At 45.3% G+C, this 13,879-nt stretch overlaps 1 protein-coding gene across 3 annotated transcripts in view; it reads right to left on the reverse strand.

Moving 5' to 3' along the window:
* Positions 1 to 13,879, reverse strand: part of nek7 (NIMA-related kinase 7) — an 89,580-nt gene that overhangs the window by 9,841 nt on the left and 65,860 nt on the right. For all 3 annotated transcript variants that reach the window (XR_013790413.1, XM_079506058.1, XM_079506057.1), the window contains one exon: positions 12,495 to 12,589. Coding sequence is in view for 2 of the 3 variants with exons in the window: in XM_079506058.1 (XP_079362184.1) it covers positions 12,495 to 12,589 (95 nt within the window). In the remaining variant the exon portion in view is untranslated. The remainder of the gene's footprint in view (positions 1 to 12,494; positions 12,590 to 13,879) is intronic.

Here is a 13,879-nt window from a genome sequence, read left to right on the forward strand (position 1 = left end):
CAACAATATTCAGGACATAATCCATATTGACAGATTCCCATGTCTGTCTATTTTTATCTTCATCTGTGTTGCCACAATTCTTATGATACATTTCTTGGGCATTAACTATTTCTGAAGCCACTATTGTTATTTTGCTGTAAACACAAAGGATAATGTCATGGGCACTGAGGGTAGTGGCTAAAAACTAGAAAGTAAAGCTTGTAACTGTAGTGTTCCCATTTCTCATATAATTTACAAACTATAAAATCACACCCTTGTGAAGTGAGGGGCGCTCTTATCGTACATCATCATGACAAAAATAGACTATGCCTGACGTAAAATTCTCCATTCATTGTCAATGGGAATGTAATCTTTGTGTAGAACAAAGATAGCCAATATAAGCCGATTTGCTCAGACACTATGACGTAAAATGTTCCATTCATTATCAATGGGAATTGAATCTGTGTAGGACAAAAATAGACACTAAGTCGATTTGCTAGTCTACATATGACGTAAATTCTCAATTCATTGTCAATGGGAATTTAATTGTGTAAGACAAACATCTATAGGCTATTAATGCTGAATAGCTGAATATAGGAGGGGCCCCTCAAAAAAGAATATATAGCTGAAAGAAACGATAAGATAACTAGAAAAAGTGCCCTTCTGGGCACAGGTCTCCACCAGGAGGACAGGAGTGTGTGTGATGTTTGGCAAAATGTTTAGGAGTAATATAAATGTTTTTTTGTTTGTTTGTTTCTTGCAACAATTGTCTTCATTTTGTTGAGGAAATGCAGAGCCAGATCACTCATAGCATCTCTGAGGATAGAATTCTGGATGAGCAGGACATGTGCAGCATTTTGTACAAAACGGGCTACTACTGAAAACTTTGGAAGGCAATCTTAGCTAATCAGTGTAGAATCTGAGAAATCCAACAGGCTCGTCTTGATCACATGACTACAGAGATCATGTGTACCGATTTGCGTGAGATTTGGATGAAATCTGTGCGACTACATAAACAATGGGTTTTGCAGAAATCGGCCTCATGGTGGAGCTATAACCGGCAGATGTGGAGGGATGCAGGGAAAATGTTTTCCATGGCCTCTAGGGAGTGCACATACATAAGTTGTCGATGCAGTTATAGGTAAAAACAGGAATTGGCCTGTTATAGCGCCACCATGAGGCTGATTTGGAAAATAATGAGTGGCATGTCGTCCTCGGCCTAGTGGAAATGTGCGTGTATAATTTCACGGAAATTGCACACTGTTTTTGTGATTTGTGGCATTTTGTTCGAAACGGACCATTCATGTGAGCTTTGGAAGCCAATATTAGCCAATCAGGATGGAAGATGGGAAATGGTGCAAATCCGTGTTGATCACATGACTATGTAGATAGTGTATACCGAATTGTGTGATGTATGGATAAGATGTGTACAGGTAATCTACAGAAATGTGTTTTGCCTAAATCGGCCTCATGGTGGCGCTATAACAGGCCGTTGAGGAATATTTGGGGCAGAGGTTCATCGTTGGCATCCATGGAGTGTGTGTGCACAGTTTGGCATGGATCGGGCCAACGGTACCGGAGATTAGCTGATAACGGACGGACGGAAGGACGGAAGGAAGGAAGGACGGACACACACACGGACGGAGTGCAAAACATACTCTCTCCCCATGCCTTCGGCCTGGTGGAGACAAAAAGAAAAAGCTATGCTCAATATGCACAATGAGCTATAGAAAACAATTAATGCATTAGGCCTAACAAGTAATGTTATATTGTTATATACAGTAGAGAGGAGTGTTTTTTTGTTACGGCCACAAATCCATCATGCATTAGCAGGGTCACAGATTTGGACCCAAATCAGGGTCTCTGTTCCAGGCTCGTGTCGTTCACTGATTGGAGACTGGAGATGACATCAGTGGTTGTCTGTCAATGCTGTACTCCCACAACCAACCATGCATTAGCAGGGTCCAGACTCCACACAAATTAATGGAAATGCGGAGTGGTTTCCCCCCTGCTTAATACGCTAAACCCGCTATTTGTTTAATGTGTTTAATTCGCCGTTTTAAAATAATTAAAAAGAGCGGATTTATGATGACGAAACCGGAAATCAAGCCATCCTCTGGGCTGATAGGGCTTCTGGGAAAATGAGCCCAATGCAAGTGGACGGGCCGTTTGTTTGGACTACAACATGCTGTGGAGGCTGTTGCCGTTTCGCATTGTAATGGCGGCCTGTTTTTCTCATCAACAACAAACCATCTGACTATTTTTTGCCAGATTTTTGTGGTTGAAAGATGCAAATACTTTGACGTATGCTCCAAAGGAAAACACCGGCAGTTGCAGAATAATACATAATACCAACCTGGCAGTGAATGTGTTTAAACACCAGCTAATTTACAGACCATCAGGCCTATTCAAACCCAAAAGTGTGTTGCTAGAAAACCACTTGATATTTCCTCATTTCATAACAAATGACTATTGTGCTCTCTACATGTATTTTATCCAGCCATTTTATACCATGAGATGTTTCCAGCTAATTTCTCTGGATGATTTAGCAGTTCATAAACAAACGCATGTGCTCAAGATGGAAGAAAAACTACATGAATGTCACATTCTTGAGCAGAAATGTGTTCAGTTTGCGCCCGTGTTTACATGCAGACGGCAAAGAAATGCTGACTGTATTCATCCCATATCATGTCCCCCCTTTAAATGGAGCGTGTGTGAAACGCCCCCTGAGGACAGCACAATTACACAGCAAAAGGTCAGTTATAGTACAGTCACACAAACTATAAATACTAAATAACTATTCTGATGTGTGACAAGAGGATAGGCTTACGCATGACTAGGGGGGGGGAGAGAGAGAGAGAGAGGGAGAGAGAGAGAGGGAGAGAGAGAGAGAGAGAGAGAGAGAGAGAGAGAGAGAGAGAGAGAGAGAGAGAAGCAGCCAGGCTATAGTAGGTAAAGGGTTAAAAAAAGGGCCCCATTGTATTTTCATGCATCTTCTGCTCTGACAGATGAAAAATGTCAACTGTCCTGTTTGTATTTGGGAGTTTTTGCACTATTCATCTGCTTCATTAGTGCCTGCTGCTCCTGGCCCCTGACAGCTGCCGGCCCCCTGCTCTCTGTACACACACACAAGCACACACACACACACATGCAAGCAAGCACACACACACAAGCACGCACACACACAAACACAGAATCTGCGTCTTTCAGACTCTGCGTCGTCACAACGGGCAAGATGATTGACTCACTCTCTGACCTCTGGGGCCCTGGTGTGTGGTTGTGTGTGTGTGTACGCGTGTGTGATGATGATTATCGTGTGTGTGTGTGTGTGTGTCTCGGTTCATTGGTATTCGAGAGACATCCACTGCACACGCATGCCTGCTGTCTGTCTAAGGGGCTTGGTCTGCTGGTGGCAGAACACACACAAACATGTGCACGCACGCACACACACACACACACACACTTTGTCTCTCTCCCACAAAAACACAGTCACACACACACACACACACACACACACACACACACACACACACACACACACACACACACACACACACACACACACACACACACACACACACACACACACACACACACACACACACACACACACACACACACACACACACACACACACACACACACACACACACACACACACACACACACACACACACACACACACACACACACACACACAATCTCTCTTTTTGTAGCTCGCTCTTCCTCAGCCAGCCAGGTTATGCTCTGCCCATCCCAAGCATGTAAGGCTGCAATCCTAGTCTATGTAAAGGTCTGCAAGAGCCTTCCTCTTTAATTAACACCAACTCCTCCCTCTGGCTTCCTCCCACTGCATGCCAATTAAAAAGTAAGCCATGAGAGGCTTGTGTCCCTCGGCCACCTTAGCCCTGGAGCCATGACATCCTGGGTGCAAAAAGGGCCCACGCTCACATGTGCAAGAATCCGCACTGACTGTATGAATATAGAGTATGTACATTTACAGGCTCACACACAATCAAACGCATGGCAAACGTAATGTACATGTGAATTTGTTTCAGGCTAACCAGTCCTTAATGAGGTTTGTAATGATATACTGTATTTAATTACACTGTATTTCATTTCAAGCTGACTTTATATCCTTAACTATCAAGGCAAGTGGACGCAGCACAGGAAGCGGGATTCAAAATGCACACCGAAACGACATAAAAAAACAAAATAACCGCATGTTTAATCCCTTCCACTAATGTCAGGGCTTCCATCTCCTAACTTCTGCCAACTATTTTCTCGTACCGCATCGATAATAAAAACGTTCCTCCTCGGATGTCCTCTATTTTGCAATGTCGAGCAAATGCACCGGAAGAGCTCTGTATGAACCCCTGTTGGACATCTGAAACATGTGCTCATAAACGGTGCAATGCTGACTTCACTGTTGTGTTTTCACGTTTGTGGTAAAACTAAATAGCTGGGAAGACAGCATCCGTTGGAGGTCAGGGAGGGAAGGAGGGAGGGAGGAAGGGAGGGATGGGAAGAGAAGGATGGCCAAGGGATGGGGTCAGAAAAAGAACAACTAGCAGCAGGAAATGTGTGGAAGGGATACATACCAATGGATACATGGTGGGGTTAGCCTAGTTTGCAAGTTTTACTAGGGGCTAGCATACATGATGGCAACATTGAAAAAATAAAAAAAACACTATGCCAACTGCTGGGGCTTCAGGACAACTGCTCCAGGTATGAACAGCAGGCCGTCTCTGTTAACCCTGCCCTTCTTCAAACAGAGAGAGAGCTAGCTACAGGGGTTGAACTCAACACATGCAAAGCCAGCTGCTGAGAACCCAGCATTTTGGGCCTCATAAAAACCAACAGCAAAACAACGTGGGGAGAGACTGGAATGAGGCAAGAGCAGAGGTGGTGGTGGTGGTGGGGGGGGGGGGGGGGCAGGGGTTGGCACAGAGGGGGTTGGGGTTGAGCCAAGAGCCAGTCAGAGGTGGATGGCTGGGCCTGAATGCAGGAAGAAGCCACATTCCAGCGTGGGTTTTTCCGAGATGGTTCATTCCTCTGATGACCATTTCAAATAAAAATAAAGACTGACATGAAATGTAATTTACAGCTTGGCTAACAATATAGAAAACAGATGCATCTGTCTGTGTCCTTTTTGTGTGTCTACACACCATAGACGAATGTCCCCCCCCCCCCCACTATTTCTATTTATTTATTTTTGACCGGGCGCTGGTAACACCGTTCCCATTTTGTTGCGCAACCGTTGTTGTATTGGCTACGCGGCGCTTGCCTCTCGCTGCAACGACCATTCTGCAGTTCTCTCTCAAGGTGCCAGACAAGCTAATACACAACAATCATCGTTCTGTTTGTATGCTTTGCTTGCTGTAGTAGGTGTGGAAACAGCAAGGGGGCAGGGGCTCGGGCTGCTAGAAAGTGCTGCGATGACATCCTGACCACCAGGGATCAGATGATTAGCCTACTGCAGTGCAATATATGGGGGAACAAAGTTTCTGACTGTTTCTCCGTCAGTTAAAGTGAAAAAGAGAGCATGCATGCACGCACAAAAACGCATCGAACCTCCGTGGACTCAACCGTCTGACAGCGTGATCATGGATTATACTTTTATTAATCGAGTTCGAGGTGAAAACGCGATTTAATTGTCAAACAAAAAAGAATTCAACTTGTGGACAATGGTTTCTTCTTGCCTGCGTACAGCCCAAGTCTGGGTGCATCAGTGAGTTGTGTCTGTTTGTTTGAAAGCTGACAGAGCCACTACATATAGTCTTTAACCAGTGCTAGTCAGCTAATTCAATTCTGAGGAGCTGGAGGAATCCATTTGATTTGGTTACACTTTTCGGAGCTAAATGAAAACAAACAGCGAACTACATGACTTCAGGTATATATTTTGTAGATATCTTCGACCAACGTGTTTATCGTATCCTGCCCTGAATTTGATCTTGTGTGCAAAGTTTCTCCTCAGAAGGAAAGTTCATGGGGTCAAAAGGTTACGGTTCAACCTCTGGGGAACATGAAAGCGCCCAGCAAGTGTAATGGCAAGCCACCCATTTCATTTTCAGATACTTTGAGTGCAAGTGAAGCTTGGCCTAAGGGTGGCACTAGAGGAAAGGTCACAGGGTCACCAAAATCAGATTGGGTTCATCCTTCAGGGACCTCTCACGTATGCAGTGCAAGTGTGTGCAAAAAGTGGTTTCTTTTGAGTAAGATCTGTTGTCTCTATGGAGTGTGTGCCGCACGCACGCACATCAATAATGCTAACGTAAGGCAGGTCCAAGCGAGGGCAGGGGCAGCAGAAGCTGTAGTGAGACCGTGGCCTCAATCGATCAGCACAAACCGCTGCACCCCCCCCCCACACACACACACGCACGCACACACAGCCCAGCCCATGGTCAGTGTGGCCGATGACCCCAGCAGCAACAGTGCAATTCCCGCTACTGTGGCGTTGCTACTGCTGCTGCCGTAGGAGGGAGGGGGGACGACGGGCGGAGTCAGGTGATGTAATGAGGTTGGACAAGAGGGGGGTTGGGGTGGGAGGAGAATCAAATGGAATATGAGAAGAAGACACACGTGGATACAATGGCTCGTCTGGCTCCTCGGACCAACTCACCGACCCTTGAGAACGACGATGAAATATTCAGGCTCTCTCAAAACGGAGCAGTTTCATGCCGTCAGGAATATTGAGGAGAGCCCTCAGTAGCACGTAGTAGATACTGTATATATAGAGGGGTGCCAACGCACCTAAACCTGTATATGGAAAATGTGCACGTTCATCTGGACACGGCATGGCCACAAGAGAATGCTTCCATGCATACGCCCACGTGCACACACACTCGCATACACACACACACACACACACACACACAACTAACATGCTCAGAATGGAATCAATGGTTACCACAGGGATCGGCCCTGTGTTTCTGTGTGAATTCTTCATGCCTGAAGGTTAACGGAGGGAAAGGGAAGACAGACGAGGGGAGCGTGGAGGGGAGGAGAGGTGTGCATAGGGGGAAGAGAGAAGCTGCTGAGAGAGGAGAGGAGGTGGATCTCCTGACACTGAATGCACTGAGGAGCCCTCATGCAGAGGAAAAAGAGAAGTGGAAAACACGGGCCTGTTTCTTCAAAGAGAATATGCATGGAGCGTAGAGAGCTCCTTTCCTAACAATATGCTTGGTAAAATCTTTATCTCCACAGGCGCCTTTGCAGGGCTCACCTTGACCCGATGGCCGGATTCCTCTTTCTCATACCCCCTCTGACATAGGTCCTGCCCCCCACCCCTCGCTCCACTAGCAATCCATATCGCTGCTGCTACTATTTGCTATTTTTCTCCTTTCAGCTCTACCTCTCTGCTCTCTCTCAGGACAGGCTGTGTCCTCTTCTTGCGATTTCTCCATCGTTCTGTTTAAAACCTTTTCCATCGTCTCTCTCCGTCCGTCTTTCATCCACCTCTCCAAGACCAAGATGTCCCACAACAACTCCACTCTTTTTTTACATTCCCTTCTTCTCTCTCAAAGCAGCTCAGTGTTTGTTATTGTTTTTACAGTATCGGGTGATCCCTCAAATGAAACCAAACCAAACTTCATAAAAACTGATTTTCATTGGGAAATAATTCACCTCCTCTTTCTCACTCTTCATTGTGTGTCCCTTGAAACTTGTCCTTCACCTCTAACTTGTTAGCTCTCAGTAAATGACAACATGGATGCAGCTTGTTGAAATGAAGAGGATTAGATAAAACACAATGAGACATTGATTATTGATGCGTTCTCAAGCTTGACCTTCATGGGAAAGTTTAAGACCTGCACTCTCCGTTAGTGACTATTGACTACAGACTCCCGCAGGACTCCGGTGCATTTGCACATGCTCTACCAGGTTGTACTGTACATTGCAGAAATTTGACATATGCCTATTAAGAGATGCACCAAGGGCACGGTGGCACAGTTGGTAGTGCTGTCGCCTCACAGCTAGAAGGTCCTGGGTTCGATTCCCGCTCGGGCGCTGTGGGTGCTGGCGGCGTGTTTCCTCCTCCGCGTCATCAGTGCCCATACCCGAGGCGGGGTTGGCGAAAGGGCCTTTCTGTGTGGAGTTTGCATGTTCTCCCCGTGTCCCCTAGGGTAGGTACCCTCACAAAAACATGCAGTAATCCTGGTCTCTAAACAAACTGCCTCCCCCTGGCCTGATGGAGGGGAAAGGAACTGGTTGGAATAACGTGTTCCTTCCACGCGCTACGTCCAACCAGGGAAACTCCCCCCTGTCACGTGTAAAGGAGCAACTTGGACACTCAGGCAGGAAGGAAGCATGAGTTCAAGTCCGTTGCTCTCCCCATGTCCCCCATATATGGGGACTAGGTTGGCGGAGGGTGTGTAGAGCCCAGGATCACATTAGATAATTGGCACAGGGGTGAAAAAATGGGTTACAAAATCGAGGGATAAAAAGAGATGCACCAATGGCGAGGTTTAAAATAACAATTTGGCCAATAGCCCGATACATTCCCCCTTTTGTTTATGCCAGGGAAAAATAGAAATCTTCATATAAAACATAACTGTTCCAAATATTCAGCTTGATAGGCTGCAGATAACCAAACACCAACCTAATCGATGCATCACAATATGCAGATAAACATTGGCTACTGCCATCGGTGAATGTCAATTACCAATATGTCAACGGCAGTCAACGAGGCAATTATTGTCTGATACGAAATATAGCAGATATATCGGTGCATCCCTGTAGACAAGAGACCCTACAGTATATTTATCCTGTTGAGCGTTTGTTGACAGACTTATATATTGCTTCTCATATTCACAGGAATCTCTCAGTCAGTGATGACACTTTTAACAGCCCAGCTTTGGATCTGAGACCAGCAACCAAACCAGGACAAAATAGAGCCAAACTGAAATGAATTCAACAGTTCTCTGCAGTTGTCTTGTACATGGTAACTGTTGAAATATAAATAAACTAGAAAAAGTGCCCTTCTGGGCACAGGTCTCCACCAGGAGGATAGGACTGTGTGTGTGTGATGCTTGGCCTGTTGTAGCGCCACCATGAGGCTGATTTGAAAACTGTTAAGTGGCATTTCTTCCAAAGCCTAGTGGGAATATGCATGCACAGTTTCACCACAATCGGACGCTGCGTTGAGTAGTTGTGGCGATTTGTACAAAACAGGTACAAAGCGGGCTACTCCTGAAAAGTTTAGAAGCCAATCGTAGCCAATGAGGGTGGATTATGAGAAATCAAACAAACCAATCTTGAGCACATGACTATGGAGAGCATGTGTACCGATTAGCGTGAAATTTGGATAAAATCTGAAGGAGTAATATTAGAAAATTTGTTTTACATATGTCGGCCTCCTGGTGGCGCTATAAAGAGCAGATGTGAAAAATGCCAGGCAAAGGTTTTTCCTTGGCCTCTAGGGAGTTGGCATACAAAGTTATCTACAGATCCGTGCAGTTAGAGGTAAAAACACTTTTCGGCCAGTTATAGCGCCACCATGAGGCCGAGTTGAAAATGTTCACGTGGCATTTCTTCCTCTGCCTAGTGGGAATGTGCGTGCACAATTTCACGGAAATCACACGATGTGTTCATGATTTGCAGCATTTTGTTTGAAACTGAGCACTCCTGCGAACTTTGGAAGCCAATCTTAGCCAATCAGGATGGAGTCTGAGAAATCTGAAAGACCTGTTTCGTTGAATGGCTGTAGAGAGACTGTGTACCAATTTGCGTGATGTTTGGACAAAATCTGTAGGTGTACTGTCCAAAAACGTGTTTTGCACAAAGCGGCCTCCTGGTGGCGCTATAACAAGCCGATCTGGAAATTTTGGGGCAGAGGTTCATCATTGGCATCCAGGGAGTGTGTGTGCAAAATTTGGCATCGACCGGGTTAACGGTGCCGGAGATTAGCTGTTCACAGACGGACGGACGGACACACGGACACACGGACGGACGGACGGAGTGCAAAACATACTCTCTCCCCATGCCTTCGGCCTGGTGGAGACAATAACAGGAGCAATGTGGACAGTGTGGTCAGGTGGCTGTTTGAGCGGAGTCGTACAGTATATATGTCCTCACTCCAACACTCACTGTCATGAAGATACACAAATGGTTGTGACCCTTAAGTACCCCCTCTGCCTTCAACCAACCACAGCCTAGTGCTGCCCTGGTGCATTGTGGGGGGTGGCAATTGAGAGCCCAGAACGGAGATCTCCGTCCTTTTGATTAATTTCGTCCGATGCCCAGGACGGAGATTGATTACTTGTTTGATATCAGAGTGCACCACTCTACAGTCTAGGAGCGACTATTGAGCAACTTCCGATGTCATTTTCGGTTGGTGCGTCATCAAAAGTGTTCCCCCTCCATTTTAATGGGCGGGAGGCAAAACTTTCTGACGCTGATAGCTCTGAATCTAAATCAATGATTACAATTCTAACCAAAGATTGTGTTTTTTTGACGGCCCATCGCAGTCCGGTCGCTACTCGCGTTAGAAGTAATAATGCCTCAGGTGGTCAGCGATCCTCCCGCGGGTGTTTTGGTTAGATGCTATGCTATCTGCACAATTAAGATGGAGTCCTGTCACCTTGAAATGGGCTCTGAAGCTGCAAATCGCTGGGCACACCGATTTACTGGTTCCAACTGACCCTGGGCTCTCAAAGTGTTAACCTGAAGACGAGTGGTCTCCAAGCAACCATGACCTGAAAGTAAAGCTTTCTCCTGCTCACTCTCCCTCTCCCGCTCTCCCTTTCATTCTCGCTCTCTCTCTCTCGCTCTGCCTGAGGCGGTTTGGTAGGTATAGTGTAGTAGTCACAGGTGTGTTGAAATGCACCCCAAATGATCAGCCACACTGGGGAATTGGAGAATGTGGGTGCTTTCCCGGCTAACAGCATGTCTGTTTCTTCGCTTCCTAGTTGTATGCCTGTGTGTGTGGGTGTGTGCATGTGTGTGAGAGACCCGGGCAAATGCATTTTCAAGGCGAAACATCATACCAACTATCATTTCATTTTCACTCTCTCTCTCCTCTCTGTCCTCATTCTAATTCTCGTTTCTTTGCCATCCCCCTCTGCTTTCCTTGCGTCCGTCCGTCCGTCCGTCCGTCTGGATCTCTCGTCAGTGTGGTCGCTACATGGCAGAGGCTCTCTGGGCTTTTTCTCTCTCCCAGCTAATCAGACAAGTCAGACTCAGTATCGCTGGCTGGCCCTTATCAAAAACACATGGACACGTCGGTTCCCCTTCACCCACAAGCTCTCCAACACACAACAGGTTCCCCCCACACTGGTCTATAGAGGTTTAGCTCATCATAGGAGTAATGCCCTGCCTGGCATGGCAGGGCGTGTCCAAGGAACAGTATAGGAGGAGGAGGAAGAGAAGCTATGGCTTTGTGTTTGTATTATTATTGATAGAGTCTGTGTGCTGTAAAGACAACTAATGCTGGGTAGATGCATGTGTTGGGAATGATGTGTGTTACATACCGATGTGCGTTACATACTGTATGTACTATGTAGGGATGCACGTCTTGCACGATAATTATCGGCAAGATAATTATCGGCCAGATATCAGAAATTATGACATACAGATAAACCCGATAACATTATTAATAGCTCTGGTACTATACTGTATATATATTCTTTATTGTATATATTTTCATATGCTTGCAGTTCTGCTAAATCACTATTTGTTTTATCTGTTGATTGTATCCGCAAAGTCTTTTGGATCTCTTTAAAGAGTATCATAGGTATGATATACTGTATTTTCTTAGGTCAAAGCTATGTTAGTACTGTATGTCTTTTTTATGTATGTATGTATGTATATATATATATATATATATATATATATATATATATATATATATTATCGGTTATTAGTATCGATCTTAAGAAGCAGGAAGTTATCGATATCGGTTTAAAGAATAATTGTTCTGTTACATTATATACTGTACAGTAATACAATAGTGCATATTATGCAGTACTGTAATACTATCCTGCTATAAAACGGAGTCAACTGTCTGCATTCATTTTTCTCCTCAGTGGGTTGGCCAATCAAATTGAGTTTATTAAGATTTTTGGCATGTCTGCACATAGTTGCAGTCCCATAGCTCCATGGCCATGTCGTGGTTTTATTGGTTGTCAGGAGGACATCATGATGACAAATCAGTGACAGGCTCTGGGATCTCAGGAATCAGGATGTAAAACCTACAGTGAATGGTGATTATGTCATGATGATGATACATAACAACGAAATTAGGAGATAATGGAATTATTTGATATTAGCTTTGAGAAAATTAAGTTGTTTATTTGCATTTATGCCTAGTCTGCACCCGGGGGCAGTGTGTGTGTGTGTGTGTGTGTGTGTGTGTGTGTGTGTGTGTGTGTGTGTGTGTGTGTGTGTGTGTGTGTGTGTGTGTGTGTGTGTGTGTGTGTGTGTGCGCGCGTGTGTGTGCATGTGTTCCTGGCACAGTGTGCCCGCCCACCACCACCTACTGCAAGGTGACAGTGGATGTGCTCTTTCATGTAGTTTACCTCGTAAAGCAGGCATCCTAGCGACCAGATGTCAGATTTGAAGTTGTATCCGTTTTCATGTATCCTCTCTGGTGACATGTAGTAAGGGGTGCCCACTGGAACAGAGAGGGAGGGTAGAGGAAAGACAGCAAGTGGAGACAGAGGGAAGAAGATAGGGAACGAGACAAACAGAGAGGGGGACATTAGTCTTTTGTGTCAGTAATCTAGTGCTTTTCCCTGGGCATCAATCGATGTGTCAGAGAGAGAGAGGAGAGGAGAGATGAGTCTCCGATTAGAACAGTGGAGGGACTACTCAGGACTCAGGAGTCAGATAAAGTAAACAAAACAAGTATATATGGAGGGTCCCCGACATATCTTTTCAAATGGGGGTCAGTGGGATAATTAGTGTCAATTTGGGGGTCCTTGACATACAAAAGTTTGGGAACCACTGAATTAGAACAACATTGTCTTTCTTTACACAGTTAACTCTCTCCTGGAAAAGAGATCACGCCAACGCCGATCAACGCCCACATCATGCCACATGGTAACCATATACGTTACCAAAACCATACGTGCATGCATTGCATACTGTATGTACAGAATGCATGAATAACAGTATGCACACACATACATAAATCAGCTTTGATTACTGGCTCCGTGTAATGATCTGAAACAGTAGTTGCAGAACGCGCCCCGCGGGGAGAGGCGGTGCAGGTTTTAAAACGCAGGGCCTGCCTCTGGTTCTGGTTTTGAAACTCAAGAATCCACAAACTGCCATGGTGACTGGCAGGACTCCAGACTCAGAGCATGAGACCTTCACTCAGATGGACCCACGGGTCAGCAACACAATCATCAGAACATCCACTCACATGGACCCACAAGTCAACAGCCCAAGAATAAACTTTATATATACACAGTGTTCTATGTTGGCTAATGACAGCTACAAATATGTTGTTTTTCCTTCATCTTTATTCCCTTAAAAGCAAAAGCCTGTAGGTAGACAAAGCTCTAGAAGACACGTCATCGCTACAAAACTAAGTGTAGGATGATTCATGGTTTATTTCGGATATATTTCTCTGCCCGTCAATCCTGAATGTATAAGATGGTAAAAATATATAATGTATATGGGAAGAAGGGTTGAATAGATGTTGATTTTGACTGAGCAAAGAACATGCTATGGGAGATAGTCAGGCACAAGTAGGCTGACACTGAGGCTTCAGGTTTAAGTTTACACAACGTACAAACAGCTGAAGTGAGCTGGCTGGGAGAGAACAGCTCTCAGGTGGAGAGAGACTTCAGCAGAGGTATGCGAACAGTGCTGGGAATAAATACACACGCACGCACACACACAGCCTCTTGGTGAATTAACATGTTGGAGGAAACTGAAACAATAATAATAATTACAT

This window comes from Electrona antarctica (genome assembly GCF_951216825.1).
Source record: "Electrona antarctica genome assembly, chromosome: 7".
Classification (NCBI taxonomy): Eukaryota; Metazoa; Chordata; class Actinopteri; order Myctophiformes; family Myctophidae; genus Electrona; species Electrona antarctica.